Genomic DNA, 26,962 nt, shown 5'->3' with positions numbered 1-26,962 from the left:
TTTATTGGTTAATGTCAGGTTGTCATAACAAAGACATTTTGAATAATGTCAACTTTGTATTAAAAGTGTCATAATTTACCGAATGACGCTTTATGACAACAGTCATAAATATTCATGAAGGCTTATTCATGTTCATGACATGTTATGTCATGTTTATGACAGTGTCATGTCAGTCTTATTCAACCCCCTTCAAATAAAGTGTTACCTGGTTCTACAGGTTTCTTCCTGTTAAAGGTCAGTTTCTCCTCTCCATGCTCAGTCAGGCATTTCTGTCACGTCAACAACACAATGAGCGACTGACTGTGTTCTGGAGGAGTGAATGCTGAAAGTCACTTCAGCTGAAATGACTTTCAGCATTCACTCAGTGCAATCTGCTGGGTTTCCTTATGAACAACTTTGAATAATTAACATAGTGTACTGTTCTGTTTGACAACTAAGATCAATGGGAACGCATGATTAGATTTAAATTTCTTTCTTTTAAAACATTTTCCCTGGCACTAGTGACCTTTAGTGAACAGTGGTCAGAAAGGACAGCAGGTTGTGTGAGAGAGTGAAGATATGCGGCAAAAGTCAACAGGCCAGGACTCGAACCCTTGATGGCTGTGTCGATTAGCCCTGTGCCACCGCCGCCCTGAAATAACTTTTTTTGTTATGAAACGAACCTATAGAAATAAGTCTGTTTCATTGAATTGTTTAATGAACGTTGAATTGTTTATTTAACGAATTGAACCTATAAAAACATTTTGCTAAACTGAGCAGATCCGCTCTAGATCTCAACTCATCTTCCATCCCACTCTGTAAACATCGATATCCCTAAAGCAGGTATAATAACCCTTGGTGTGTGTGTGTGTGTGTGTGTGATTTCTCTGCAGACGACAGTGACAACAAGGTGTAATTCCTCCTTCCACCACCAGGACAGAATTAACAGCTGATGGAACTACTGCGTGATGTCTAGGATTATTGTTTTAAAACTCTTTATGTTCAGTTGGGATCTGAATCTACTTTGGGTAATGTTAGATACTTTAACTCTTAGTTTATCAGGTTTTATTCTCTTTTATTGTGGGTCACATGCTGAGAATATATATATATATATATATATATTTTTTTTGTTGGTGGTGACCAGTAATGGTCCGTTTGTGTCTCTGCTCAACACTGGAACAGTCACACTATTACGCACTGGATACAACAGACAGCAGAGGAGTATTTGCTGATAGTCATTTTGTTTTTTTTATTAATAGATCTGACAGAAATCCACATTATTCATACATGAAAGTGACACATGACACAGTAACACAGCATGGTCAGAGTGCTGATTGTGTCTGAGGGGAACAGGAGGATCCAGTCTTAATGGTGCTGGGTGATTTATTCTGTGTACATGTACCTGCACAAGTGTTGTACCAGTAAAAAAAAAAAAAAAGATATTCATACGTGACTATTGTACAATTTCAAATGCAAGCTGCAATAAAAGTTCTAAAATAACAAAAAGTGAAAAGTTGTCTTTTCATACAATATCACTAACTTTTCACTCAGGCATTCTCTTTACAATACTACTTTTCTTTCATATACGTGTAGATAACAGCAACTCATGACCAACAGATGTCACTTTGAAACCTCTTGGGGAAAATGTGTGACAGCATACACACTCACTACTGGACGACTGACGTGTCTCCAAGGTAGCGGCTAACGCTCCATGCTAAAGGCCTCCAGTCAGGTCACAGTGGGGTGTTACAGTGAGGAGCTCCAGTGTTGAGGCAGCTTTCTGAAGCACTATTTCAGGTTTCTGTTGGACTATTAAGGCAGAATTATAAAACACGCTGTGAACAAAAAAGGCCACACTAAAGTACAGCAGCAGCCAATTCAATCTGTACATCCTCCATACGGTTACAGTCGGGAAGAAATGCTAAGTACCTGCTAGGGGTGGGCAATATGGACTTAAAGTTCTATCACAATATTTTCTGGTATTGTGATAATGAAAGTGACAATCACAATAAATATCACATATCACATGATTTGTACACAGTAGCTACACTTAATCATATTTTCAAATGTATTGATATGTAATGATACTCTCATTGAACAGACAGTGGTGAAAGTCCTAAAACAACAAAATGGAGAGTTTGGTTTGTGTTAAAAATATTCATTGGAATCTTTTGTGGCAACAATAAATCAAAATTTGTCTGTATAATTTCTCATGATAAACAATGCGATAAATGCCCACCCCTAGTAACTAATGAACAAATGAGTTTTTCTGCAAACCAGGGGGCGTGCTAATAGCTGAACAAAGGACAAGAAGTACAAGTTTTCTCATGTATTTTCTTCTAACAGAGGAGCACATGGCATTATGCAGCTATTCGATAGTCAGCTGATATACACCAACTTTTACAGGGAGATGATTTTTTCCAGTCTGATTTTGGTTTCATCTAGGTTCATATTGTCCATACCTGTACTTGAGGCCGTTTTACTCCTATAGATCTGGTAGTGGAGAGGTTTGTGGTGGCTGATTTATTGATTGATTATTCACAGACTTCCAATAATGACAAAAGATTACTCGATACAGATTATCACATCGGAACTACTTTTTCTACAGTCTGATGCCAGTCAGAGCTTTTTGCTCATTAATCAACCCAGATTACCTTTGTCTGTAATCATTCAGCTGGCATGGTGTTGACCCATGCTAGCTAATATTTTAGTCATTTGCAAATTTTGGCCTTATATGAAGTGGGAAAAGGGCAGAACAAAGCGGCATGCTGCCAGCATGGCAACTAGTTTAACCTTCCTGCAGCCTAAGAAACGGAGTCAATTAGACTCCACAAGCTTTCTACCCTGTGCGTAGTCTGGTCAGGTTGCTCTGGCCCAGCGTGCGTTTTTACCAGGTTTTCTTTTGGTTGATGTTTGATTTCGGGAACTGACGGTCTTTCCTGCTGTTGAAATCTGCCGCGCTTCTCCTGAGCCTCACGCTAAAAGACCACTGGAGAGTTAAATATACCCCTGAAGTGCTTCCTGTCGGGTCATTCACAAAGTCCAGGAATACCCTTCAGAATAAAATGCTTGAGCCAAAGCTGTATCCAAGGCAATCCTGTCAGTGACAGGCATTTGGAAGGGAGATTCCTATGAAATAATTCTTGGTAGACAGGTTTACACACTAGCAGCCATGTTGTGAGCCACATGTTCCACATTGTCCAATTTAGATGTAAAAGGATTGCTTATAGCAGTCCACTTGGTTTGTTTTTCTCAGATTTTAACAATCGTTTCTAAAGGATATGTAGCATTACTCCTAGTTGAAATGTTCTTTATCTGACCCAATGATCCCACCACGTTGGGACCCTCTGGGATCATGAGAACCATCTCCAAGGTGAAGAGGAAACCATGCAAATCTGTGCACGATGCTGTTGGAGAGCTCAAAGAGAGAGCACTGATTTAAAAGCATCTGTGTGATGTAGGCTCCACAGTGAGGCTGTGCAGGACTCAGGAACATGTGGTGAAGGCACAGGTCTGAATTGCATCATCCAAACAGTTGAATGTGTGTGCTTGCTGCTTTAGGCTGGTCGTGGTGAAGTCGTCACATCATCAAGTTAGCTAAAGGCTTCCTGAGCCTGCGCATGTCAGAACCGGACCGCTCCAGAGATCGATCAGTTCAGGGCAACTTGGCAGCTTTGGTGAAACCATTGGACAGTCATTTTGTTTTGGCAGTCAGCCTCAGAGTGTTGGGTTTTCTCTCATTAGAATGGCTTCTGATTAAATACGTACAGAGTTCTCAATTAAACCAACCTAAAACGTGCCACCTGATGAGAAAAGTGATGCTTCAAAGCTGTCAGAGAAGTGATGGTTTCGCACACACACACATATATATATATATATAAATGTTGATTCATTTGGTCATGTTTAAGAAAGCTTCAGTTAGTTTTCACAGTTTAATACTCAGTTGTCGCCATTTTGTTTTTACCTGACTGATTAAGCATTTCCTGGGAGGTTACAAATATGTGACTGAATTATGGAGATAAGTCATACAAATATTTAAATCCTAATCATAATCCTTTGAATGTTTTACATTACTCCTATTTCCAATGATTTAGGTTCTGATCCACTGAACCTCTGAGTGCATTAAAATGTGACCTGTAGTGCTGCTGAGTCAGGTACCAAATGGCAAAATGGTGACGAGGTGAAATAACCGGCAATGAGGCAGATTTCTGTTTAACGCTGATTATGAATCGTGTTCTGAAAATGGGTTAGCATTAAAAGTTAGCGTTGCTCTGTCTAAAGACAGCTTCCAGCAGGGATGTCCAAACTGACATCAAGGACCTTGTGTGGCCCACAACCACAGTTCAAGAATGAAACAAACATGGCCAATCAGAAACAATCACCCTTATAGGACAAAACAAATCACCAACAAAACCACAGCTATCACTGACGAGGCCGTCCAGGTCACATGAGACTCTGGCTGTATTCAGTTCCCTGTAGGGACTATCCTGACCAGCTCCCAACAATGTTTGGTCACATTTCAAGGTCTGAGTTTCTGTGAAACGGCCTGGAGAGACGAAATGAAGGCTGTGCTGAACCTTAGACCACCTCCTCTGTTCCAGTTTGGTTTTTCTTGTTTCACTAAGATGGATTATTTCATTCCTCCCTTGAAATGAGTGTCTCAGTATTGCCAAACGCCCCTCATGAAAGGCAATGTGTGTCATTCTTAATAGTGTGGGCGGAGCCCACAAAATGACCGCTCTTTTGACACCCTTGACTTAAGAAAATAATCCTAAAATGGAATAAAAATGTGTTAAAATATCAACAGTCTATGCTAAAGCAAGCAAGACTATGGAGAGGTTAACGGTGAAAGGTGACTTAGCAACATGTTTGTTACAGAAAACCGTTTTTAATTTGACCACTCATGGATAAAGGAAGAGCAATACGTTAGGAAGGCACCAATATGCAAATCTGGACCAATATAAATACCTGATATTAATACTGCTGTTATGACTGATAGCAAAATATATCTAGGTAAATATTGGAAAACATGACCACACTGCTGACTTCACCACTGCTTCCCCACAATCCTTTGCTGCATCAGTCTGTCACATGACCATAAAAATGTGTCCTGACCAACCTTGACCCCTCCCCTCCAGAAACAAACAGCATCAAGTTGGAAATAAATATCGGTTTTTAAAATCAGCCCGTTTATTGGACCAATTCTGATATGTCAAAAATTACTGACACCAGTTGATACTGATGTTGGTGCTGATATATCGTGACCAAATGTTTAGGGCTGGACAATAATGTGTTAACACAGGGGTGTCCAAAGTGGGTCCTGGAGCCCCGACATCCTGCATGTTTTTGTTCTCTCCCCGGTTTTACACACCCGCCTCAAATGATGGTTCATTAGAGGCTTAAGGAGAACATTGACTTGCTGAGGAGGTTGTTACTACCACTAGGGAGAGAACTAAAACATGCAGGGTGCCGGGCCTCCAGAACTGACTTTGGACACCCCTGTGTTAACAGAACCTCGCCCAAACTGGGAACTCTGGAAAACAGCGATGGGCATTGCAATCAAAATGCCTGAGCAGAAATCCCTCTGATTATTTTATAGCTTCTCTCTTTATTTACAGTGTTGATGCTAAACCAGAGTAGCTGTGTGGTAATTCATTGCTTTCAGTTTAAGCCACCCTCTTCTGACAGCTGTGAAGCATAGAAACCATTGAAGTTTCATTGTGTAATGGTGTCGATCCAACCATTACAGGCCATAACTCTGTCATAATGAGTGGACTCTTCAGGAACACCTGTGGACAGTCCGTTCCTTTGGTAAGCCTGGTGAAGAAGTGGGTCCAGGATCTGAGATCATCTCTGCTGCTGCTGACCGTTAAAAAGAAAAAAGGTTTCGGTAGCTGAAGCACATTAAAGTGAAGGGAATTCTTCAAATCGTCTCTCTCTACACTCAAAGTTACAATAGAATACTCAATAACATTGGCAACATGTCATTTGGCAATTTTTTCTCTAAGTAAAAAAACAAACAAATAATACAAAATATTCAACAGTAACTACAAGATCTCCTTTTGGCAATATAGAAAGGCTTTGAACAGTCCTGGACAGGTGAACATTTTGGTTTATATACAGAGACGTGTTTAGGTGTGTGTGTGTGTGTGTGTGTGTGTGTGTGTGTGGCAGCAGCTCCCTTTTTCAATCCGAACAGAATCACATAGGAAACATGATGAAGGAAACTCCTGCATGGAAAAATGATTGTGTGATTAAACGCAGAAATAAAAACAGGAACGGTAACAAACAGGCGTGGTGTCCGAGTCGGAGCGGATCCTGTGGATTGCGTGTCCAATCCCTGCCGCAGCGTTCTGCTCGCCCTTCGCGCTCAGTTCATGAACTGAGTGTATCCCTCCGCTCCCGTGACGATCACGTCCATCCAGATCCTCATGGCCTCCGCCGATGGCGCCACCACATAGTAGAGGCGGTCGTGCGTCTTCACGCAGAAGGTCAGCGATGGGTTGGGGCTCTGAGGGGGGGTTTTGGAGGGGCGGCAGACAGACAGAACCAGACTCAGTAGAAGTTCTCTATCAAGTTTTCACCCCTCAGCTGCTCTACTGGGACTGGCCCTGCCTCTTACATTAACGTCCCAGCTGAGGCTGAACCAATAATCAATCTTCTCAGATTCTAAATCTCCTTTTTTAAAAATTCAGATGCTTCAGCGAGTTTGAGCTGAAAGTGTTTGGAGAATCTTTACAGTTTGGAGTTGTTGTTTTTCCCACTAAATAATAAATCACAAAACTAAGGTGAAGGATGAAACTAGAAACTCTGCAGCTTGCCTCAGCCTCAAACAGAAAGTTCTGCTCTGCTCTGTTTGTTTCCTCTCAGAGCGCTCACCCAAATGACTTCCAGAAGAGAAGCTCACTCCCAGCTAACCGACCAAGTAATAGAGCTGAAAGAGTTGGACAAGCAGTGTTTTCCATTGATTGTCTGGATTTTGTTGTGATGGTCCCTAGTGTCAGCACTAGAGATGCACCAGGAAATTGGCCAGTAACCAGAATGGAGCATTTTTTTCTTTGATTGGCCCTGACAGCTAACCAGCTAGCCTAAAAGTTAAAAATCAGATTTTTGTCTCCGATCAGTGAAAGAAGTAACTGTCTGACTTTAGACTGATGGAGATATTTCAAACCATTGCACTGGATGAGGGTTGGTTTAAAAGACATGTCATCTGCATACATGCATAATGCCAGTGAATGGAAGAATGTAAAAAGAAAACAATAACGGGCCAAAAACTGACACTTGTGGAACCCCACAAGTTAGTGGAGACCGAGGAGAACGTCTCTGTTCTGATGCAGAATGTTCAATCAGTTCAATGAGAAAACCAGTCCAACCAGTCCAACCAGTCCAACCAGTCCAGAGTGCCCTAAGGTAAGACTCTACATGTTCAAGAAACAACCAGTGGAGTCTTTTTGTAAACCTAGCTGTGCTAATCATGCTAATAAAAGTTGCGTTGTCATTGACTCAGCAGTAAGACAGTTCTATAAAATCTGTTCTCTCAGTTTCCAATACTAATATTAAACATTTAACAATCTTTCATGGATCTGGATCTCATGGAGCCTTACAAAACCCTGAAATGGGAAAACAGACACAAAGTCATCTCCGGCTCCAGACGAGTTTAACAGGGGGGGCAAAATGAATCTATGTAGCAATAATGATATTACTCAAGTAAAAAAAAAAAAAAGGTGCAGTGCAGTAAAACTACTCTTATAAATACCTTTTTTCCCAAAAAAAGTTATTCAAGTGAATGTAACAAGTACTACCCACTTTTGAACATAGACAACAACACCAGTAGCCTACAAGCTACTTGTTAACAAGCTTAAGGTTCTGTATTGATATTAGCTAGTCATCTTTTAGCTAACATTACCTGCATCCAACAGCTTTACTCAACTCAGTTGGTTAGTTTGGAGGGAAAAACTGTGAAAAGTTCTTTGCTGGTTTGCTGCCGTGATTCTAACACAAACCTGCGTAGCTCCGCCCAGCAGCAGCAGGCCTCCTTCACAGGTGGAAACCCAGCGCGAGTAGCGCTCATGCTGGGTTTAAAGGCGGCTCGGAAAAACTGGTTACAACATGTTAACAACGGATTAAACAGTTTTAACTGCTGATAAAAGTGACAGAGGACACAAATATGGGAAGTGTGGAAGCCTCTACTGTATCAAATTGACAGAGGAATAACAGAGAGTCGGTCACTTATAGGTAAAAACAACAAACAGCTTCCAGTCCAGGGGGGCGGGGGGCACGGCTGACTCTGTGGGCAGGAAATGCCCCCCAATGCCCGCCCATACCGCCAGGCCTGCACAAAGTTCTGCTCCATGTATCTTCAATCAGAAACCAAAGAAAATTCCTCTAAGATATTGTAATTTCCTGTGGCTCAAAGTGAACATAGACTATGGAAAGTGGCAATAAGAAACGAATCCTGAGTGATATTAAAAGGTAAAAAAAAATACATTGCTTTGCTCATTCTTCATGACAACCAGAGCAAATGTGTGTAACAAAGTTAACATCTGCAACTGTTCTCAGGCTCTGAAAGCAGTGTGTGTCTGGGCAGAGAGCAGCTCACATGAAGGTCTGCCTCTTGGTGAAGTGACATTGGAAGTGACAAGGAGAATCAAAGTTCCAGGGCTGATCAGAGATGTGCAGTAAGTCAGAGTGTGCTACGCAGCGACAGGCCATCAAACACACAGATCAGGAGGTAGCAGCTCAGCTTTGTGCAGAAGTAAAAAATAAAAAATAAAGATGAATGTCAGAAACAGAGACGACTGCATGTACGGCTCCGTAAGAAGGAACATGAAGGATGAACCCAGGTTCTCTCCCTTCAGCTCTCTGTGACTGATGGTGACCAGATCTCGTCTCTTCATGCTTCAAGGTAAGTGTGTTTGCTTCCATTGATCCACCCAGCAGGAAAATGTTTTGTTCTCCTGACTATATTGTCTCCAGATTGAAGGAAGAAATTGCTCCTGGATATTTGACGCCACTCTTCTATTTACACCGTTGATCTTGGGCAGATTTGGAAGGAAGGTGCCTCCCTTAGAGGAAAATCAAACCCCAACATGAATTTATGCTGAGGATGTTTTATTGTCAGCACTAACAGCCATCAGATCCAGTCCTATCCTGTCCATCCTACCACTTCCTGGTTTTGTTCCTCGTGGTTTTGTGGCTACTTGCTGCCAGTACAAACTCTGCACTGGTGGTATTATGGCTCTGTAGCATCCTCCTCCTCAGCAGGAGACAGGCCCCTTCTTGACACTCTTGGGCATCCTGACTATTCTTCACTGCAGCTGAACCTCATATATTAAAGTTCATGGCTGTGACACTCTGTCGTCAGAGCCATGTTCCTTCATGTTGCCGTTAACAACCGTTCTTTATCTTGGACTGAGAATGTATGAAATGTTCTCATATGATAAATACTTTAGAGTTTAGCGGTTTAGCGTTAGCTTCCTCTAAATAGCGTTTTGGTGCAACACTTTAGTGGTAGCTTCTATTAAATAACGAGTTGGAATAGCGCTGTAGCGTTAGCAGAACCTATGTTTACAATTAGTATAATTTATAATCTGCCTGTGTGTCCTTCCCTCCCTGACAGGATGTTGTTGTAATTCTTAATAACTCACCTGGCTAAACAAAGATTAAATAAACAAATTTAGGGTTAGTGCAACTAACTTTGTAGTTATTGGTGTCCATCACTGCTCACAACGTTCTTGACAATAAATGAATGTACACCTATTTGCTCTGCTCATACCATATAAACTGTCAGCATCAAAGAAAACTGGAAAACATGTGAAGGTTTGTGTTAAAGCTGCAGTTGTTTTCCAGACACTTGATGAATTCAGCTGGGATCCACAGAGGGAGCAGGCAGGATTAGCAAGTCTCTGGCTTTAAACTGACAGGCGTCACAGTCTGTACTTCCTGAGGATTTTAGGCTTCAGGGCTTGCGGCACATTTAACCCCCGGCCCCTCACCACCCATCTCATTTAACTAATAGTTTGTACACAGTGGGCTCAGGGAGGGGAGACGGCTGAACGGGACAAACACGAACACGGGACTTAAAGAAAGCAGGGAGCAGACGGAGAACGGGTGAAAGGACAGAGTGGTACCTTAGTGGCACTGCGGAGGTGATCATAGTAGACCTCTTCTATAGCCTGGAAGTAGATCACACCCTTCAGCTTGGTCTCATGTTTGTCTGCAGAAAGAGAGAGAGAGAGGAGAAGAAAAAAATCAGCTCTGGTCAGAACCTGATCCGTTCTGACACCGTCTCAGCTGGAGGAGCCGACTCACACCTCACGCATGTCACCCAGAATCTTCCGAGCAGATCTGCACGATGTGCTCATCAGCGCAGGAGCCCGACTTTGATCATGACCAATTTGAGCTTTGTGATGATGGATGGGAAAAGACAAGCACAGCAATATTTTTTTCTCTCCTTTCTGTTTTTTAAAGCAAGTGGAGCTTTTCATTGTGTTTTCAGACTTGCCTGCATTCTTACGCTACTCTGGTACATGATTGCAGTTTGTTTCATCAGCCACTGCAGAACTGCAGTAAGGAACCGGTGGGGAACTCAACAGCCCTCTCTACCTCCAGGCGAAAAAACACTCCAGCAGCCAACTTAAAGAGCAGTAGGTAGAGGCGGGCGCAGCGCCTTCATTTCGAGGAACAACAGCCTGCTTTTAACACGCAGCCATTATCTGCTAATGACCTCTTTAGCATTCAAACAGCTGCACATTTGCATCTCATTTGACTCTGTCTAAATAAGCCAAACCGTGGCTGTGTTTGAGGCTGATTAGCGGAAATTAGCGGCGCTGCTGACTCCTGCTCGTCACCTCCTGTTACTCTGTGTTCAAGGTCAGGAGACGGGGGCCGCGGCTCTGCATCCCAATCAGCTCGCTCAAAGAGCGCGGCGCTGCGGCGGGCCGGGGCGCGTTTCAGCCCCTGCCAAAGTAATCTCGGTACGCCTCCTCGCCCTGGCTCCCTTTCAACAAGGTACCACTTTAAGCAGCTTTGAGCGGAACCTTGTGAGGACTTCAAAGGGCCCGACAGCGAGCGGGTGTCCCACAGCTCCAGGAACCGCGGCGAATTACACAACATGTCACCCCGCTGGAGGTGCGGAGGACGCATGTTCCGACTGTCGCTGCGCCGCGGCTTCTGCCGCCCTCCATGTTCTACTCTAGCATTTACATACGGAGGCTGATGCAACCCAAAACTAACACCCGAGTTCCTCCCCAAACAGAATCCTGCATGAGGAGCAGTTAACGCTCTGCAGACGGGATTAGCCATGGATGGAGCAATGAACATGTCTGAGTCAAGTTGACAAGTTAGTTTAGTTTCTAAAGAAAAATTGGTCCGTTTCCTTCAATTTGGGGGATCATACAATTCTTACATGAAATATTATCCACTGATTGTGTTCAGCTGCAGATGCATTTTTTTTACTACAAATCACAAGAATTCACTAAAGCAATGCTATGTTGTTGAATTTTAGGCTAAAATGTCTATTTTCTTATACAAGAAAAACAGGAATTGAATCATTCAATTTATTTGAATTGAATTTCAGAGGCAATTTCAAAGCACATCAGTAGAACAAATAGTGAAAAGTGAGAGTTCAGACAACAGAATCATTTCATTATTTGTGTAATATTGCATAAAATAACCTCAAGTGATTAAAATAACAATTTGCCATTTTTAAAAAAACTCAGTTATCAATTAATTGTTAGAATAATCAATTAATCATAAGCATATTCAATTACTAAAATAAACATTAGTTGCCGGTCTAAACTAAAGTGCGTCTTTATTTAGCAAAACAAAATATAACAAAGTGCAATAAAAGTACAAATAACTAAATAACAAATTCAACTGTTTTCACCCTCAGGTCCCGCTCCAAAGAAAAAGGAGAAACTTTAACAAACATTAAATGAATCTAGAATCTGGATGCAGACATGGTGCAGAGCTGTCCCACAGGAAGAGCTCAGAGCCTCGGCAGAGTCTGTGTGGTTTACCAGGTCTGGACATGGTGACCAGGCCACATTAACAAGACTGGACCTGAGAATCTAACATTTTACAACTCAGTCATAAATGTTTCAAATAATACAAAAACAATCAGGAAGCTTGAGACATTTCAGGACCTTTTATAATAAGGTGCAGTTTGTGAATGAACTGTGAAAGGTTAAGAAAGATTGCAGAACCAGACTTAATAAACCAAACGGGTTCTTTTCTCAATTTTCATGGAGGTTCAGAAAGTTTAGCTTCATTCATCTCTGGATTTCATCCAGAGTTCAACAGTAGTGCGAATGGATTCCTGCTTCCTAAACCTAACTTATTTCAGGCCTCGACTCCTGGGTCTTACCAACGTAGTAGGAGAAGGTCCTCTTGAGGCGGTCGAACACAAACCAGCGCTTCTTCCAGGACTTGATCTTGCCTCCCATTTTCACCAGGTAGCCCTTGCACATCTTCTCTGTGAGGATGACGTGGTAGCACGTCTCCACGCTGTGGCCCGACGACTCCACATGCGAGCGCAGGTCGAACTCCTCCCTCCTGATGGGCAGGTAGCGGGTCATCGGTCGAGCCTGGACAAATGAAAAAGAAAGATTGGACTTCTGTCCTGAAGATCCTGACATCTTCAAAGATGACGTCGTCAAAACTGACATGACACTGACAAAAATACAACATAACACCTGTTATGAACATGAAGTCTATGACTGAAGTCTTCATGCCTTTTTATGACTGTTGTCATGAAGTGTCATTCAGTAAATTACACTTTCAATGCAAGTTTTAATAGAACTTTTCATTAAAAGGGTCATTATTGTCCAAATACTGCAAAGTTTTTGTGACACTTAACTGACTTTTAATGCAAATTTGTATTAACAGTGTAATTATTTACTGAATGACACTTCATGACAACAGTCATAAACATTCATGAACACTCCTTCATGTTTATAACAGGCGTCATGTCATGTCAGCCTTCTGAAGTTATCCAATAACCTCTAGCATACTAAGTGGGAATATCACACTGACCTGAGAAAAGTTCTTGGACCTCATCTTGACCTCTTTCTCCACAAGCTGCTGTCTGTGGAAAGTTTCATCCTGGAGTCTATTCTCCGCCTCCTCCCTCCTCCTCCTCTCCTCCTCCAACATCTGACGGCGGGCCAGGCTCTCTCGTTCCTGGGGGGGTAAGTGCTTTCATTAAATATTTTTTTGATCTTTGGGAACAGCTTTGCAGAGCATACAAGGTTCTCTCTCTCTCTCTCTTTTTTTTTTCCGTCAGCACAGCAGTCATATATTTATGGACATGCTCCCCTGCTGGGAGCAACACACAGACTGAGTGCTGACCTCTGAGCAGATCTACCGCAGCAGTGCAGCTTAACCAGTCAGCGGCATCGAGACCCGGCTGGCTTACAGTAGTTACATGCTGGACACATGTTCTTTTGACACACCAGGCCAACAGAGAAGTAAAAAATGGAATAAAAATGGAGGACACCTGAAAACAAATCTGATCTTCACAGATGTTTCCAACTAAAATGTGTTGCAATCAAACTGCAGCTTTAACACAAACTCTTTTCCGCACCTTCACTACAGGGTGAAACCTCTGCAGCTCCTCCAGAGCAACCATGGTCCAAGAGCTACGTGACCCTTCAAAATAAAATGTAGAATTTGATTCTCTCCTACAGGAAATTTGTTTAGGTTTTTAAATCAAGACAATTTGATTTTTGTTTTTTACGTTTTAAGATAAAGAAAATCAAACTTCTACATAAAAGACACAAAAAAAATGTAATGTAAAAAGGCCAACAGTTATTTATTACCTTTGCAGGTTAAAACATTGCTGAGTTCTATAGGATTTTAACAAAAGTCATCAAGACCCCATGCAGGACAGCTGGTTTTAGACTCATGGGGTTTATAACACATGGTGTTAACACAATTTACCTTATTATTTATTTAGGGGTACTGCAAGAAACAGAGGCACATTGTACACCGCACTTATAAGATTTTTCTATTTATTTGAACAAAGTAAAATAATAAAAAAGACAGGAATGATTCCTTCCACTATCAATTATGCTCTACTTTATGTTGGTTGATATGAATGTGATAAATTTGTCTCTGATGACAATAGAAAGGCTTTATTGTATAAAAAATCTTGAGCTTTTTTAAATACAATAATAAAAATAAGCTAAAAGATGCAAATCAACAGGTATTTTATTAAATTTTTTTTAAAAAGAAAATGAACATTTTATTACCTAAAATGCAATAACAGCTTTCCTTTAGTGAACATTTGGTCATTTAGAGCAAAGGACCAATCTGCAGCTAAAAATACTTCTAACATCAACAAGTGAAGTTCAGACCTTTCTGCTGGACTTATCAATACAGTGCAGGGCTGATCTTTTTGTTTTTTTTTGATTGATTTATAATTGGATAGCAAAAGGGTTCCTAATAGCAGATGTTTTTTTTCTTATCAGAATTTGAAGCAAGTGAAGCTAAAACTGCCAATTGAATTCTGGGTGGAACATATTTATAGACAAAGATGTTTTTTTTATCTTAAATGCAAAACATTTATTTTTTTTTGCACAGTTTTGGATTAATTGCTGATTAATTGTTTCAGCCCTACAATAAATGTAAAACACTGTAAGGTGTTAAATTAGTGTTAGGTGAGGTGAACTTGTATTTTTATGGCTCCACTGATCTCCTTCAGCAGAGAACAGAGGCTGTGAACCAAAAACCTGAGCTCCAGTCACAATCTTGATGTTTTTATGTTTCCATATTCCTGTTCAGTTATGGGTGAGCTTGCAACACAGGCTCATCCATAACTGAGGATGGATCCGGGATGGATCAAGTCGGATCCTTACCCGTGACTCGATCAGTCTGGCTTTCTCCAGCTGCGCCTCCTTCAGCATCTTCTCCATTTCCTCGATCTTCAGCACGTCCACTCCTCCAACACTGCTGGCAGACACAGCACAGTGATGACTACCTAACCTCCTGTGGAAACACCTCAATCCATGCAGATCACAAGAAATCTTTAAAAACAAAGGAATTTCAGCGATAAATATGATTGTTTCGTCAGCAGGGAGGTATTGATGAGCAGGCCGGTCATTAATCAGGGAGCTCCAGAGGTGCTGCTCCACCTCCACCTGGTTCAAAGCTGGCTGTCTGATTGTGGTTTGTGGGCTGTGTGTTTGCATGTGTCTGCGAGTGTTAACGTCTCGTTTTATTGGTTCAAACGTTTGCAACCTGCGGTTCTGGAGCCGCATGCAGCTCTTCTGTCAGCCTGCAGGGATGTGTGTAACTTTAACCAAAAACAACAGATACATATTACATAGAAACGCCTCAGGAAAGACTAGTTGTAGCAATCGGCCTTTCATTTACATCTCCATCACCGGTCTGCACGTCTGCCAACTTCCATCCAGATCAGGCGCCACCTTCTGGGTGTTTGCCCATTTCTGTCACCATGTGGAGTTTGATGCAATATGTGAACGGAATTTCAACCATGCAGACACCTGAGCTCGCCCACATGTGTTAATCCATTATGATTATTGGCTAATTGTGACAAGCTTTCACTAGTTTCTAACTCGTATTGAAGGGCTAATCCAATTAGAAAGTACACATTTCACTTATCCAGTTTCTCTTGGATCATGAAAACCCTTCTAGATTTTGAAGAACTAATGGAAAAATAGAGAAGAGTCAATCTTTACAGAAAAAAATCTTTAAAGCTGCAGTATGTAACTTTTATAAATATGTTTTTTATATATTTGCTAAACTGTCACCATTTTATGACAAGGTAATATCTACCTTGACAAGTACATCTCCTTCTCCTACCTGTATTTCTACGGTCGTCTGCAGAAATAAATTGCTTGCTGTTTTAAATGGGTTTCCAAAAACAGACCAAATCAGGCTGTAGCAACATTACAGCTGACTGTTAGTAACAACCAATGCAAATCCAAGCAGCAAACAAAAAGAAGCAGAAGTAGCATTATTCCTCTGATTCCTTCCAGTATCTAGAACAAATTAGATGAATGCTAACATATTCATCAAAACAGAATTTTTAAATCAAACTTCAAATGTATTTATTTATTTTTTTTACATTCAGGCATGTAAAGATCTTTCCTGCCATGAAAAGTGTGCCTCAGTGTGTGTGTTGCCGTCGTACCCACCTGGACATGTTGTCGGGTGAGCAGGCTGAGTTGTTGCCCGTGGAAACGCTGGTGTCCATGCTGTCTGAGCTCTCCAGGCTCAGGGTGTCGTAGGGCTGCTCTCCGGCCGATGGAGGCTGGTGGTGCAGGATGGAGTGGTGCACCAGGGATGGGGGGCCCAACGAGTTGTGGCTCAGAGTGGGACTGTTGGCCATGAGGGGGGAGTAAGAGGCCGGGAGGTGAGGCTGGGAGCCGTGCAGCGCCTCCCACTGGCACTGGGCCTCGGCGGCGGCTCTCTGCTTGAGCTCGGCCAGACGGCGGCGCTGTTCCTCGATCACCTGCTGACCTGACAGGAAGAGGAAGAGAGAAAAGGAGGGGTGAATTCCTTTCTTTATTTGGATTTTAGAGGGAGAACAGGACAACAAGCTGATCTGGTCTGAACACATCTGCCGTATCTCAACCAGTAGGTCTGAGCCACGGTGGCGGAACCTGAAACTGCTGCTGCGCAAGTTACTCAGCAGTTTGTTGCTAGGTAACCAGAGAGTAAGTAAGTTATCCACCTTGGATAACTGTTTGTTAGAGGTTGAACAGCTAAAACCTTTCCTCCACCTGCATCTCCCAGAATGTTGTGCAGTTCTGGATAGTAGTTCAGTGAATATTCTATACTGAATATTGAATATTTTTAAAGTTGCATTGTCTATTGATATTGATCACCTGTCTATCCCAATATATATTGTTATTGATTTAGCACACATCCAGCTATGTGCTCAGTCCCAAAGCAAGCAGAACAACCCAGTTCCTCTGAAATTCTCTCTCAACATGCAGTATTCTCCGGCAGAAACCAGCAGGGAAAACTGATGGAAGAAGAAAAAGGATCCATGTTACAAAGAAAAGATAATACAATTTTTCTTGTTGTTATTATTTGGTGGGTGAAGATTGAATGAGACCATAGAGAGGGAGGAAGGACGAAGGCTGGAGTCTGAAATGAACAGTCAGGTTGTGTGAACGTTGCCTCTGATGGACCAGTCAACAGAGCCAAGAAGTCAGGCTGCCAGGTTTTTATCATCACAAAGCCACATGCAGAGTCTGGGCTTTGTTACGCTGAAGCCTGCAGGCTGGATGCTGATTGGCTGCCTGGATGTTATTATAGCCTTGTCTGCTTTTCCATTCAGCCTCATTAATGAGGCAGAGTCTGACAGAGCCCTCGTTTATAGAAGCAGTAACAGATTCATAGAGAAGCTGTACTCTAACGTAACTGCTGTCTTTTATTCAGATTTATGTGACAAACACAAAATAGTGCACGATTGTGAAGTAGAAGTAAAATTGAGCTTTTTTCCCCCCTTTAGCTTTGAAATAAAATTTACAAAAGTGAGATTGTTACCTGATTCCAGTCCCCTTCATCAGGACAGCTCTGAATGAATGAACAGAGGATCTGCCTCGCTCATGGTGGCAGCATGATGGAGCCCTGCTGCGTTATTCTCATTGGCTCTTTTTCTAGTCTTTTCTTCTTCCTTTTTTTTTGTTGATGTGTTTATTGACTATTATTCCCTGGATGTTCTTACTTTTTTATTTCGGGTTAGTTATTATGATGCACAACCGTGACAACAATGTGTTGTTTTCACAACTGGGAGAAGCTGATTAACATCTCAAAAGTTCAAATAATGCTTGAACTTTGACCCAGTTTGTCATGAGAGTCTTAATACAGGCCCTGTTTACATGACAATGATCCAACGAAAATTTTATTTTTGTTTAGTTTCTGTTTTTACATTTACATGAAGACGTTCTAATTACAATCTTTGTTTACACAGTAACGGTACACACTGAAAAGGTGTAATGCTCTCGCCACGCCACTAGTTGGTGCTAGGTTCTTTGAAACTAAGTGTGCATGTGTTTAAAAAAAAAAAGATCTACTTGAAAGCACGTCGATTCGCGTTTCCCCCATCAGATACCGTTCCTCCAGATATTGGGGGAAAACACACACCGTGTGTGTCTGATTAGGGCGCAGTTGGAAAAAAGTGGGATAACTTTGCTGAAACATGTTGTTTGAGCTTTCACAGTGTCCGTAGTTCTCTAGATAAGAGGCTGAACAAGCGACTGCTTGCTATGATCGCTGAACAAGTACACGTGTATTTTGGCACCTGGGCTGTGTGGAGCGGTGAAGAGACGCTGAGGGAACCGTATGTGGTGGGGAAACACGAATTGTAGTAGCACCAGCATTGTCAGTAGTTTCTTCTTCTGTGGATTGTAGGGAGCAGCTATGTTTTGCGCCATACTATGCGTGAGCTAGGGAGTCCCTGACAGAAAAGATCCATTTACTCTGTTTACAAGACAACGGACACCGGTATGTTTCAGAGACATCGCACTCTGGAACCCGTTTTCAAACTGTGGGTTGTCAGAGAAAACATTTGGTGGTTTCATGTAAATGTACAGTACAAACACAACAAAACTCTTCCATTTTCACCAGAAATGGTTGTCGTGTGAACAGGGCCAAATTCAGAGGGCTCATCAGATTTATTGCAAGACTGACTGCTACTGGAGACTCATCACCATCTACCACTCATTGAATATGCTTGTTTGTTATAAAATGCAAAGATTTTTTTACTGATCCCTTTGGGATCAGTAAAAAAATGTCAGGTCTTGCCACAAATCCTCAGGTGGGTTTTGTTCTGAACTTTGAGTAGACCATTAGAACACAAGCATATGTTTTGATCTAAACCACTCACATACAGATGGCTGAAAGTTTAGGGCTGGTGTTCAAACTTTTTACCATGAGGGCCAAAATCATCAAGTTAAAAGCTCCCAATGCCAAAAAATAGTTTCTTTCTAAATTAGAATTTAAAATAAATATATAAATACAGGGACATTAAGCCGTTTCATTTCAGAGACAGCAGCCAGACAAACGAGGAGGACAACGTAGAGTCCTGCACACGATGACATCATCTACCTGCTGAGCTCTCCTCTAAGAGCTTCTGTCTGGAGATCTGGGAGTCTGTGCTGCAGCGGTGCGAGGAGAGGCGAGACGTGAGAAGGAGCTGGACAGCCGACGGAGACAAATCCGTCTCCAGCAGCCGTGGGTGGGCTAAATGAGACACTGCGCTCTGATCCACTTAGTCACACATGCAGCTCAGAGACAAGAGGCAGACGGAACAATATCCAACCTCAGTCTACCTTCCATTGCCACCTTTCATCACATTACGTCTGCATGAACTGAGTTATGCATATTGTGTCTGACCTGCAGAAGCTTCTGACAGTTGAAGGGATATTTACAGACTAAATATTACAATCCTTCCAGCCTGTTACCTTTCTGCTGCAGAGCCAGCTGTCTCTTGGTCTCGATGTCCTGCAGAGTTGCAGCCAGGTTCCTGGGCAGGCTCCCTGTGCTGCCGGCAGCCAGCAGGGGGCTCTGCTGGGTCACAGAAAATGAGGTAAATACCTGGCACCCGGGGTTGCCAGATCTGACTGACAGTTTCCATCCCAAAAACAACTCCAAGAAATCAAAACAAAATAAAATAAAAACAGCCCAAATCTCAACCTATGATCAGATTTATGTTGATGTTGCCAGATATATTTAAATATATATATGTATGTATAATCTTGTGTCCCATACGTCATTGGATTCAGAACCATTTTTGGTTGTCCTTTATTATATTATATTGACACTTGATGATGTCGTATTTGACAGATTCCACACAGTTTGAAATAAATTAATAAAATAACTGCAATATCATGGCATTTTATTAAAAATTTTGTGCTATTCTGCTGCACAATGACAACCACCGCAAAAGAATTTTCCTCTAAACATTTTCTAAAAAGCTGCCACATGTTGTGAAAAGCAGCTCAAATTTTAACAATCTGCCCAAAGCTGTTTTTCCCAACCAAACGTGTTCAAAAGCAGCCCGACTGGGTGGAAACCTGCCCAACCTGGCAGGGGGAGGATGACACCTGGCCTCTGGGAGGAGGATTTATCCAGCCAGCGTACCTTGGAGCTGGTGTTGCGTCCCAGCGTCGCCGCTCCGTGCTGCAGGGGAGACGAGGAGCCTGACTTGGACTGATGGAGTGGAACGCCGGGATCACTGTCCAGCTTGGAGCGAAACACCTGACAAAGGGGAACGTTTCACAAAGTGATGACAGAGTAGCGACCATGTGACAATAGACAGTAGTAATGTACTAAAGGGAAATGTTCTAATGTTTTCTCATTTGTGAGTCTGAAAAAATGTTGCAGTACTCGGAAAGTAGGCCAATACTTTTATATTTTATTGGCTATGAGGAAATAGCTAATAAACATTTTGCAATTGTAGCGGGCAGCTTTTATTTTAAGAATATTTAAGTTTGTCAGTGAAAATCTGTTCTTAAAAAAAAAAAAAAGAACAAAATGTGTCTATCTGCAGGCCAAAACTCAACCATTGTTGAGTCAGGGTTGGGGGCCACATATAATCATTCCAAGGGCTGCAAACGGCCCCCGGGCCACACTTTGGACATCTCTGATCTAAAGCTTCAAAGTTCAATCAAATTAAAGTTTTCGATAGCCTTTTGTTATAAGCAAATCATTTCTGTTTCATTAGTTTTTTTGTTTGTTGTAGAGGATCAGCTCATTTTCCAGTAATTAAAACTGGAACCTGGACTGTCAGCTGAGATTTGAAGCTGATAGCTCAGCTAACAGCTTCAAAAGTGTTCAATGAAAACAGAGTCTATGGACATAACGCTGACTTTTATGCTTTTTAGCCATTTTACTGAAATATTTTAATTTTTTAATAAAATAAGAAAATGTCACAACAAAATATCAAGTGAAAAGCCTCATTTTAGAGATGCTTGATTTCCTTGTTGGCATGTAGTCCACATACCGGGCTGCTTGAGAAACATTTTAATAAGGGATGCACCGATAAATCACTGGATTCTTAGATGACAAATCGATCTTATCCAGCAAACTGTCTACCTTAAAAAAGTCTTTACAATCAGCCACCGTCTGAGGGATCACAGTCTGACTGTCTGCACTAGGAATGTACGGTATATCATCACCAACATCAACATCGGCCAATGTTTCAACTGTGACAGTCCAAAAAATAATTAACAACCAATACTTATTACAGTGGGAAATTAACTGAAGCACAGAAGTAGTGATGCATCCCCAGTCTGCATCTGTGCAGTTAACAACCTCACTGTTGCCAAATTAGCAGCTTTCTCATTATATACAGTAGAATGAGTGAAGAAACAACACAGAGTCCATTTCAACACTGAGTCAGGGAGCATGTGGTCCCAGCCTGTACAGTGTTAAAGTTACACTGATCATTGTTAATTTTTCAGAGTTGATTTTACTCTGATTACAGTTAAATTGAGTTACACAGTAAACTTCATTAACAACATCAATTGTTAATATATTTTCGCTCTATGGAGATACATAAACACTTCCAGTGTTACTTTTCAAGTGTTATTCTGATTAATATCCAATAGTGTCAGATGACAAGCTGCTGGATTAAATTTGTCTGTCTTGTAAACAATGGAAAATGTAGTAATCATCTAACATCTGACACTGGAACTGGAAATATCCAGAATAAATAAAGAAAACAACAGAAACAAAAAATAAAATAGACACTCACGTCTCTGTAAATAAAACTGTCCTTCAAAAAAACAAAAACATTTTGTCTTCTTTTTGAAGCTTTGGTCTTCACTTTGAGACCAGAGCTTCAAATTGAAGATTTTTGTCATCCAGTTTTTGGTAGAAAGAGAGAAAGAGAAAAGTGATAAATCATTCAAATAGAAAATATTGAGCTTGTTTTAACTTATCATGCGATTAGTTGATTTATGTTAAACCAAAGGAACAGGACATATTAAACAACAACTCTTTAGAAAGTCACTTTGGTACTGGTAACCAGCCCAGCTTTCCTGAACCCAGTATGGAGCATCGTCTTGCATCATGACACAAATGTACTTAATTAGGAAAAACTGAATTTTACCTTGTTGAATCTCAACCATTGTAAAAAAAATATTAAACTGCAGACTGAATGAGTTATTGGTTATTTTTCTTTGTAAGGTGGGCAACTAAAAAAAAAAAAAAAGGGACACACACAAAACACACACTTGCTTTGTGACAGTGAGTCAGCAGGACAGTGACGTTTGGCAGCCCAGAAAACAGCAGATATGGTGAGGGTTGAAAGGCTACCTGCATTACCTGTCTGCGGCCTGACGGCGACTTGGCCGGCAGAGGGGGGGCACCGAGCTGTGTGGGGCCGGTCATCAGCTCCAGGTACCACTGCTCTAAATCTAGTGTGGGGAGGTGAGGCCTACTGGGCTCACACTGATGCTGGAGAGCAAATCAGACGAGCAGCAGACAGAGGCAGAGCACCAAGGTGGAAAGCAGAGAGGAAACAAGAAAACATTAGAAAGCATTGAAAGAGAGCAGAAACGGGGATGAAATGTTTGTTTCAAACACATTTTAAGTTCTACTTAATATTCTGCTCTTAGATGCAGACTTTATGACTAACCAATGTTTGAGCGGCTCATAAAGGTAATCCAGTCTGAATTTAGAGACCGCCAGGATGAATGTGGTGAGACCGCCATGGAAAAGTTGAAAAGTGTTTAACTTTTGTTGCTGTTGTCGCTATTCGTGTGTTGGGTTCACCTGAGTGGCAGACACTCGGTGAACCACTCAGCGATGTTGCTTGCACCCGGTGTGTCGAGTCCAGCAGGTTTTTCAGCTGGTGCGTTCCCCGACTTCAGACATAAGCTAAGTTTTTATTTACTCCTTATGTATGAAATGGTGCACACATTGGAATTACAAAAACTAATTTGCTTAGTAGAAACAATGCGATTTTAAGCAAACTCATATTTTTTGATCAAAAGTTTTTGCGCTGCATCGGAAAGTCTTTTTTCACATCATAAATGAGTTTGTATCCAGCAGCAACGCAATTATTTGTAGGCACTGGCCTCCCTGGACAATGAGCAGCTGGCTCAACCAAAGGTCCCACAGTATTGCACAATTCATTAAAAGTTGAGTTTGTCATTCAAAATTGCTGAACTTATCGATGTCCTGTAAAATCCCCAACTATAATTTTCTAAAAGTGCCGCATACTTAACGGCTCCCAAGCTCACAGGGTTTGTCACTCAAACATCTCCTCTGACGGCTGATGATGAGTCCCGGTGTAAAGGCTCAAATATAATAAATATATCTCATGCAACTGTTTACATCCATCACGGCCATGATTTTTAATGATTTATTGCAAAGAAAGACTTGTTCAAGTGTGATTTTAATTTCATTTCTTATTTATTAGATACACTGCAATTGAAAAATTGTGGGGGGTTTTTCACATTAGCAGAATATCTACAAAGTTTTACGCACATTTGTATTGGAAATGCAGCTGGTGTGAGACTACTGGTACCAATTGGCTGGACCTCTGTTAAATTAGGTCAGTCAGTTTAAAAGGGGGTGACTATTTATCCAATCACATAATTTATGTTAAATATTTTTAGCTGCCTTTATTTTGCAGGAATTAGTTTTTACTTTAACATTAAAGAGTTTGTAACTGTTGATCACGATTGATACGCAAAAGCAATAAAAACTGCAAACAAAAAAAAGGGGAGAATACTTTATAAAGGAACTGTATTTAGCACTTTAAACAATTCGAATACGTCTCTTAAATCTCCTCTTACCTCAGTTAGCTACCTGCATACCTCTAACTGAGACACACAGGCGTTTCTATTGCTTACACTCCTAAACAATTACTCCTGCAGGAGAGGGAGAAGAAGAGGGGAGGATAACACACACCTCCACAGACAGAGAGAGGGAGGAGCCATGCCGAGAGGGGAGGCAGGAGAAGGCAGGGTCTCCTGCTCCACGCTGCAGGGGCTGGCGAAGCGGGGAGGTAGGGGAAGACTCCACCTTGGGCATCCCATAGATCTGATTTAACTGGCCCACTGTCACATACTCCTTCACAGGAGGAACACCCACACACGATGGGAGGCAGCAGGAGAGGCGGGGGGAGCAGAGAGAGACAAGTCAGCCAGACCAGAACAGCAGCAGGAGGGAAACAGGTGAAGAGGAAACAAACGCTGGATCATCACTAAGAAACATCACAGTTAGTTTGAAGATTTCTCTTCTGGCATCTCCAACCACACAACAACTTGCTTCCAACAAGCATGCCTTTCTCACACTTCTTCATCAATCGAAAGTCACAGCAAACGTTCATGCGGCACAAAGCCAACCAGCAGAGGGAGCAACATGACATGAAGATGGAAGGATGGGAGGAGAGAGAGATATACGTCAAGCGTTAAGCAGGAAGTAAGAGTACCTCGGCGGCGCCGGCCCAGTACAGCTTACAGGCTTCTGACAGCTTCATGTACTCCTGAGGCCCGGCCAAGGCGAGGCAAGAAGCAGACAGGATGAGAGGCGCTGCCTTCTACAAACACTACCATAACACTCGTGTACACACAACAATGGCATGGACACTTGACAGCGGCTCTGGTGACAGCCAGACACACTCTGAGACAGACGTCACATGGCCAACACACAACAACACGTCGCTGATCCGCTTGGTACGATGGCCAACCTGTGGCTGCTCGGATCAACCGGAGGGAAAACACTGAACACCAGCAGATCACAATGTGGTCACACCAGGGGGAGTGCACTATGAAGCAGGATCAGTGTGATAAGTTTGTTATGAAGACAGAATTTACAAGGTTCCTCGTTCCACATTTTACCAACTCAAAGTTAAGTCTTTTTAAGACCTTCTTAAGACCACTATGAATGGAATTTAAGAGCGACATCTCCACGGAAATATACAAACTTCATCCAACCAACGGGCAATAAATTTGCACTTATCCACTGTAGATGCAACAAAGCTAGCTGGCTAGCTAGGAAAGAGTATGCTAGCCATAAGTTACCAGTAACCCTCAACTGGGTTGGACTAACAATACTTAGTCAACCAAGTTTGTTTGACTTGGTTGCAGCAAGTCAACCGTATTGACCTGCTGCAGATTCACCAACTCAAATAACAGATAGTTTTAAGACCTTTTTAATGCCACCTTTAATACGATTCAAGACAGAACAAAACTATAACTATAGGGAATGGTTGGGGTTGATGCTGCAATACAATCAAGTATAGCAAAAATATAGACAACATGTTTTGTCAGCTGGTTACCAGTAGCCTCAACCGTCTTGAGTCACAGAACATGACAGAAAACTCTAGCAACAAAAAATATAATCTGAAAATACAACAGTCCTGACAAGACAAAGTTTAAGACTTAATATCAACATATTAAAGACCAACTGTTTTTTTCAAATGAGCTCTAGAAATTTCAAGGCCTAATTTGAGATACGTTAACCTAAGACTTTTTAAGAATGTGTGGACACCCTGGTTTAGTAAGCAGATAACTGAAGTGTTGCTCTAAATGAGCTGACCCTACTTCACAATACAGGCCACTGCCTGGTGATGGGTGAGGGACACACCACAGCGGAGGGGGGAGCAGCAGGCATCATGCGGGGGTCAGCAGGTCAGTTACCTCTGTGGGACTGCTGGGGAACAACCGACAGAGGGGGGGAGGATGTAAGAAGGAAGGAGAGACTCCACACAGGGAGGTCTGGGAGGACCGGACATCCCCCAGCAACAGCTCAGCCTCGCTGATATGGAGAGTTTCCTGTTTGGACAGGTCATTGGAAGGTACTTTTATTGGCCACAGTCAAGGTTTGGGACTTTTCAGGTGACTGGAGCTTCAGCAACAAGTTTCCATTGAACTAATTCATGTGATACTCAATAAATCATTAGCAATTAAAGCAAGAATCAGCTGAAAAACCTATGACTTGCTATCAGAAGTTGCATTAAATCCAAACAGTTATTGCAGACTTCATGCTAGTCTACAGTCAGAAGACTAGCATGAAGCCAGGAGAAGCCAGGAGATCTGAGTGAGATGATGGTGAAATGAGTGGGGCGTTGGAAACTAATCTTCATCTTTTCACTCACCTCTCTCATGGCAGAGGAAGACTTGGGGAAGCTCTTTCCTCCGGTCAGGGTGTGGTATCTCTTCTCTAGGGCCAACAGTCGCTCCTTCTCCTGGAATAAAAGCAGAATTTGGAATATACTGATGCATGCTTTTCTGAAATTTTCAGACTTTAGGGGAGGAGGCGTTTTCTTCCATTTTCTTCTGTACCTTTTGGAGCATTTGCAGCACGAGGGTCCGGTCCTTGGCCAGCCGCTCACACTCCTGGGAAGCCTGTTGGCCAAGCTGGCTGGCCTGCTTCTCCAGAGCAGAAACCTTTTCCTACACAGGAGAAAACAACAACCCGATCCTCAGGGTGAAGGTTTTCTAACTTGGGATGCAACCACAGTCATTTGTCAGCTGAACAGTGCAGACATAGCCCAGGGTCTCCTGCTACACCTGCTAATAGATGATTAGCATCCAGGGCTACAGTACCAGTGACGTGTGGTGAGGTTCATTGCTGGTGAGGCACTGACTTACTTCTATATAGACACCATGTACGTTAATGGACGTACGGAAATTTCGCGCAGGCATACAACGCTGGGAGGCAAAAAGACTAACCTTTTACATGTCATCCATAGCCGAGTTAACTCAGTGAAACATTGAAATGTAGGTATTAATTTTGTGCTATGATCCACAGCAAAGGGAAAGAGGTATTTGCCACGCTACACGCAGACACGTTGCCATAGCAACTGACAATGCCACTTCATGTTTTAGGATTTAACACCAAAAAAACATTCAAGAAATTTGCACACATAACAGAACATTCAGTCTGTTGTTGTATGTTTTAGGCTTAATATTTTATTAATAAATAATTGTTGTGGTAGATTAGCTACCGCTTCTACTTTACTGAATTACTTAGACATACAAACTGTAGC

The 26,962-nt window shown here is 42.0% G+C and overlaps 2 protein-coding genes across 14 annotated transcripts in view; one reads left to right on the top strand and one right to left on the bottom strand.

The window, feature by feature from the left end:
* LOC106960782 (alpha-2-macroglobulin-like protein 1) overlaps nt 1–1,478 on the top strand; it is a 36,943-nt gene extending 35,465 nt beyond the window's left edge. For both annotated transcript variants that reach the window (XM_015054090.1, XM_015054092.1), the window contains one exon: nt 873–1,478. In XM_015054090.1, the coding sequence (XP_014909576.1) occupies nt 873–895 (23 nt within the window). In that variant the 3' untranslated portion in view covers nt 896–1,478. The remainder of the gene's footprint in view (nt 1–872) is intronic.
* A 4,001-nt stretch (nt 1,479–5,479) lies between these two features.
* phldb1b (pleckstrin homology-like domain, family B, member 1b) overlaps nt 5,480–26,962 on the bottom strand; it is a 112,328-nt gene continuing 90,845 nt past the window's right edge. For 3 of the 12 annotated variants that reach the window (XM_015054076.1, XM_015054079.1, XM_015054085.1), the window contains 13 exons: nt 26,256–26,366; nt 26,069–26,158; nt 25,611–25,745; nt 23,878–24,039; nt 22,276–22,416; nt 20,098–20,214; nt 19,419–19,524; nt 16,140–16,464; nt 14,838–14,931; nt 13,015–13,161; nt 12,347–12,566; nt 10,110–10,195; nt 5,480–6,490 (listed from right to left, as the gene is read on the bottom strand). In XM_015054076.1, coding sequence (XP_014909562.1) covers nt 6,350–6,490; nt 10,110–10,195; nt 12,347–12,566; nt 13,015–13,161; nt 14,838–14,931; nt 16,140–16,464; nt 19,419–19,524; nt 20,098–20,214; nt 22,276–22,416; nt 23,878–24,039; nt 25,611–25,745; nt 26,069–26,158; nt 26,256–26,366 — 1,875 coding nt within the window. In that variant the 3' untranslated portion in view covers nt 5,480–6,349. The remainder of the gene's footprint in view (nt 6,491–10,109; nt 10,196–12,346; nt 12,567–13,014; nt 13,162–14,837; nt 14,932–16,139; nt 16,465–19,418; nt 19,525–20,097; nt 20,215–22,275; nt 22,417–23,877; nt 24,040–25,610; nt 25,746–26,068; nt 26,159–26,255; nt 26,367–26,962) is intronic. The other 9 variants (XM_015054087.1, XM_015054088.1, XM_015054078.1 and 6 more) reach the window with 8 other exon arrangements.

Source organism: Poecilia latipinna, unplaced genomic scaffold (genome assembly GCF_001443285.1).
Source record: "Poecilia latipinna isolate Pla-1442-1.1 unplaced genomic scaffold, P_latipinna-1.0 Scaffold1228, whole genome shotgun sequence".
Classification (NCBI taxonomy): Eukaryota; Metazoa; Chordata; class Actinopteri; order Cyprinodontiformes; family Poeciliidae; genus Poecilia; species Poecilia latipinna.
This window is presented reverse-complemented; position numbering and strand designations above follow the sequence as displayed.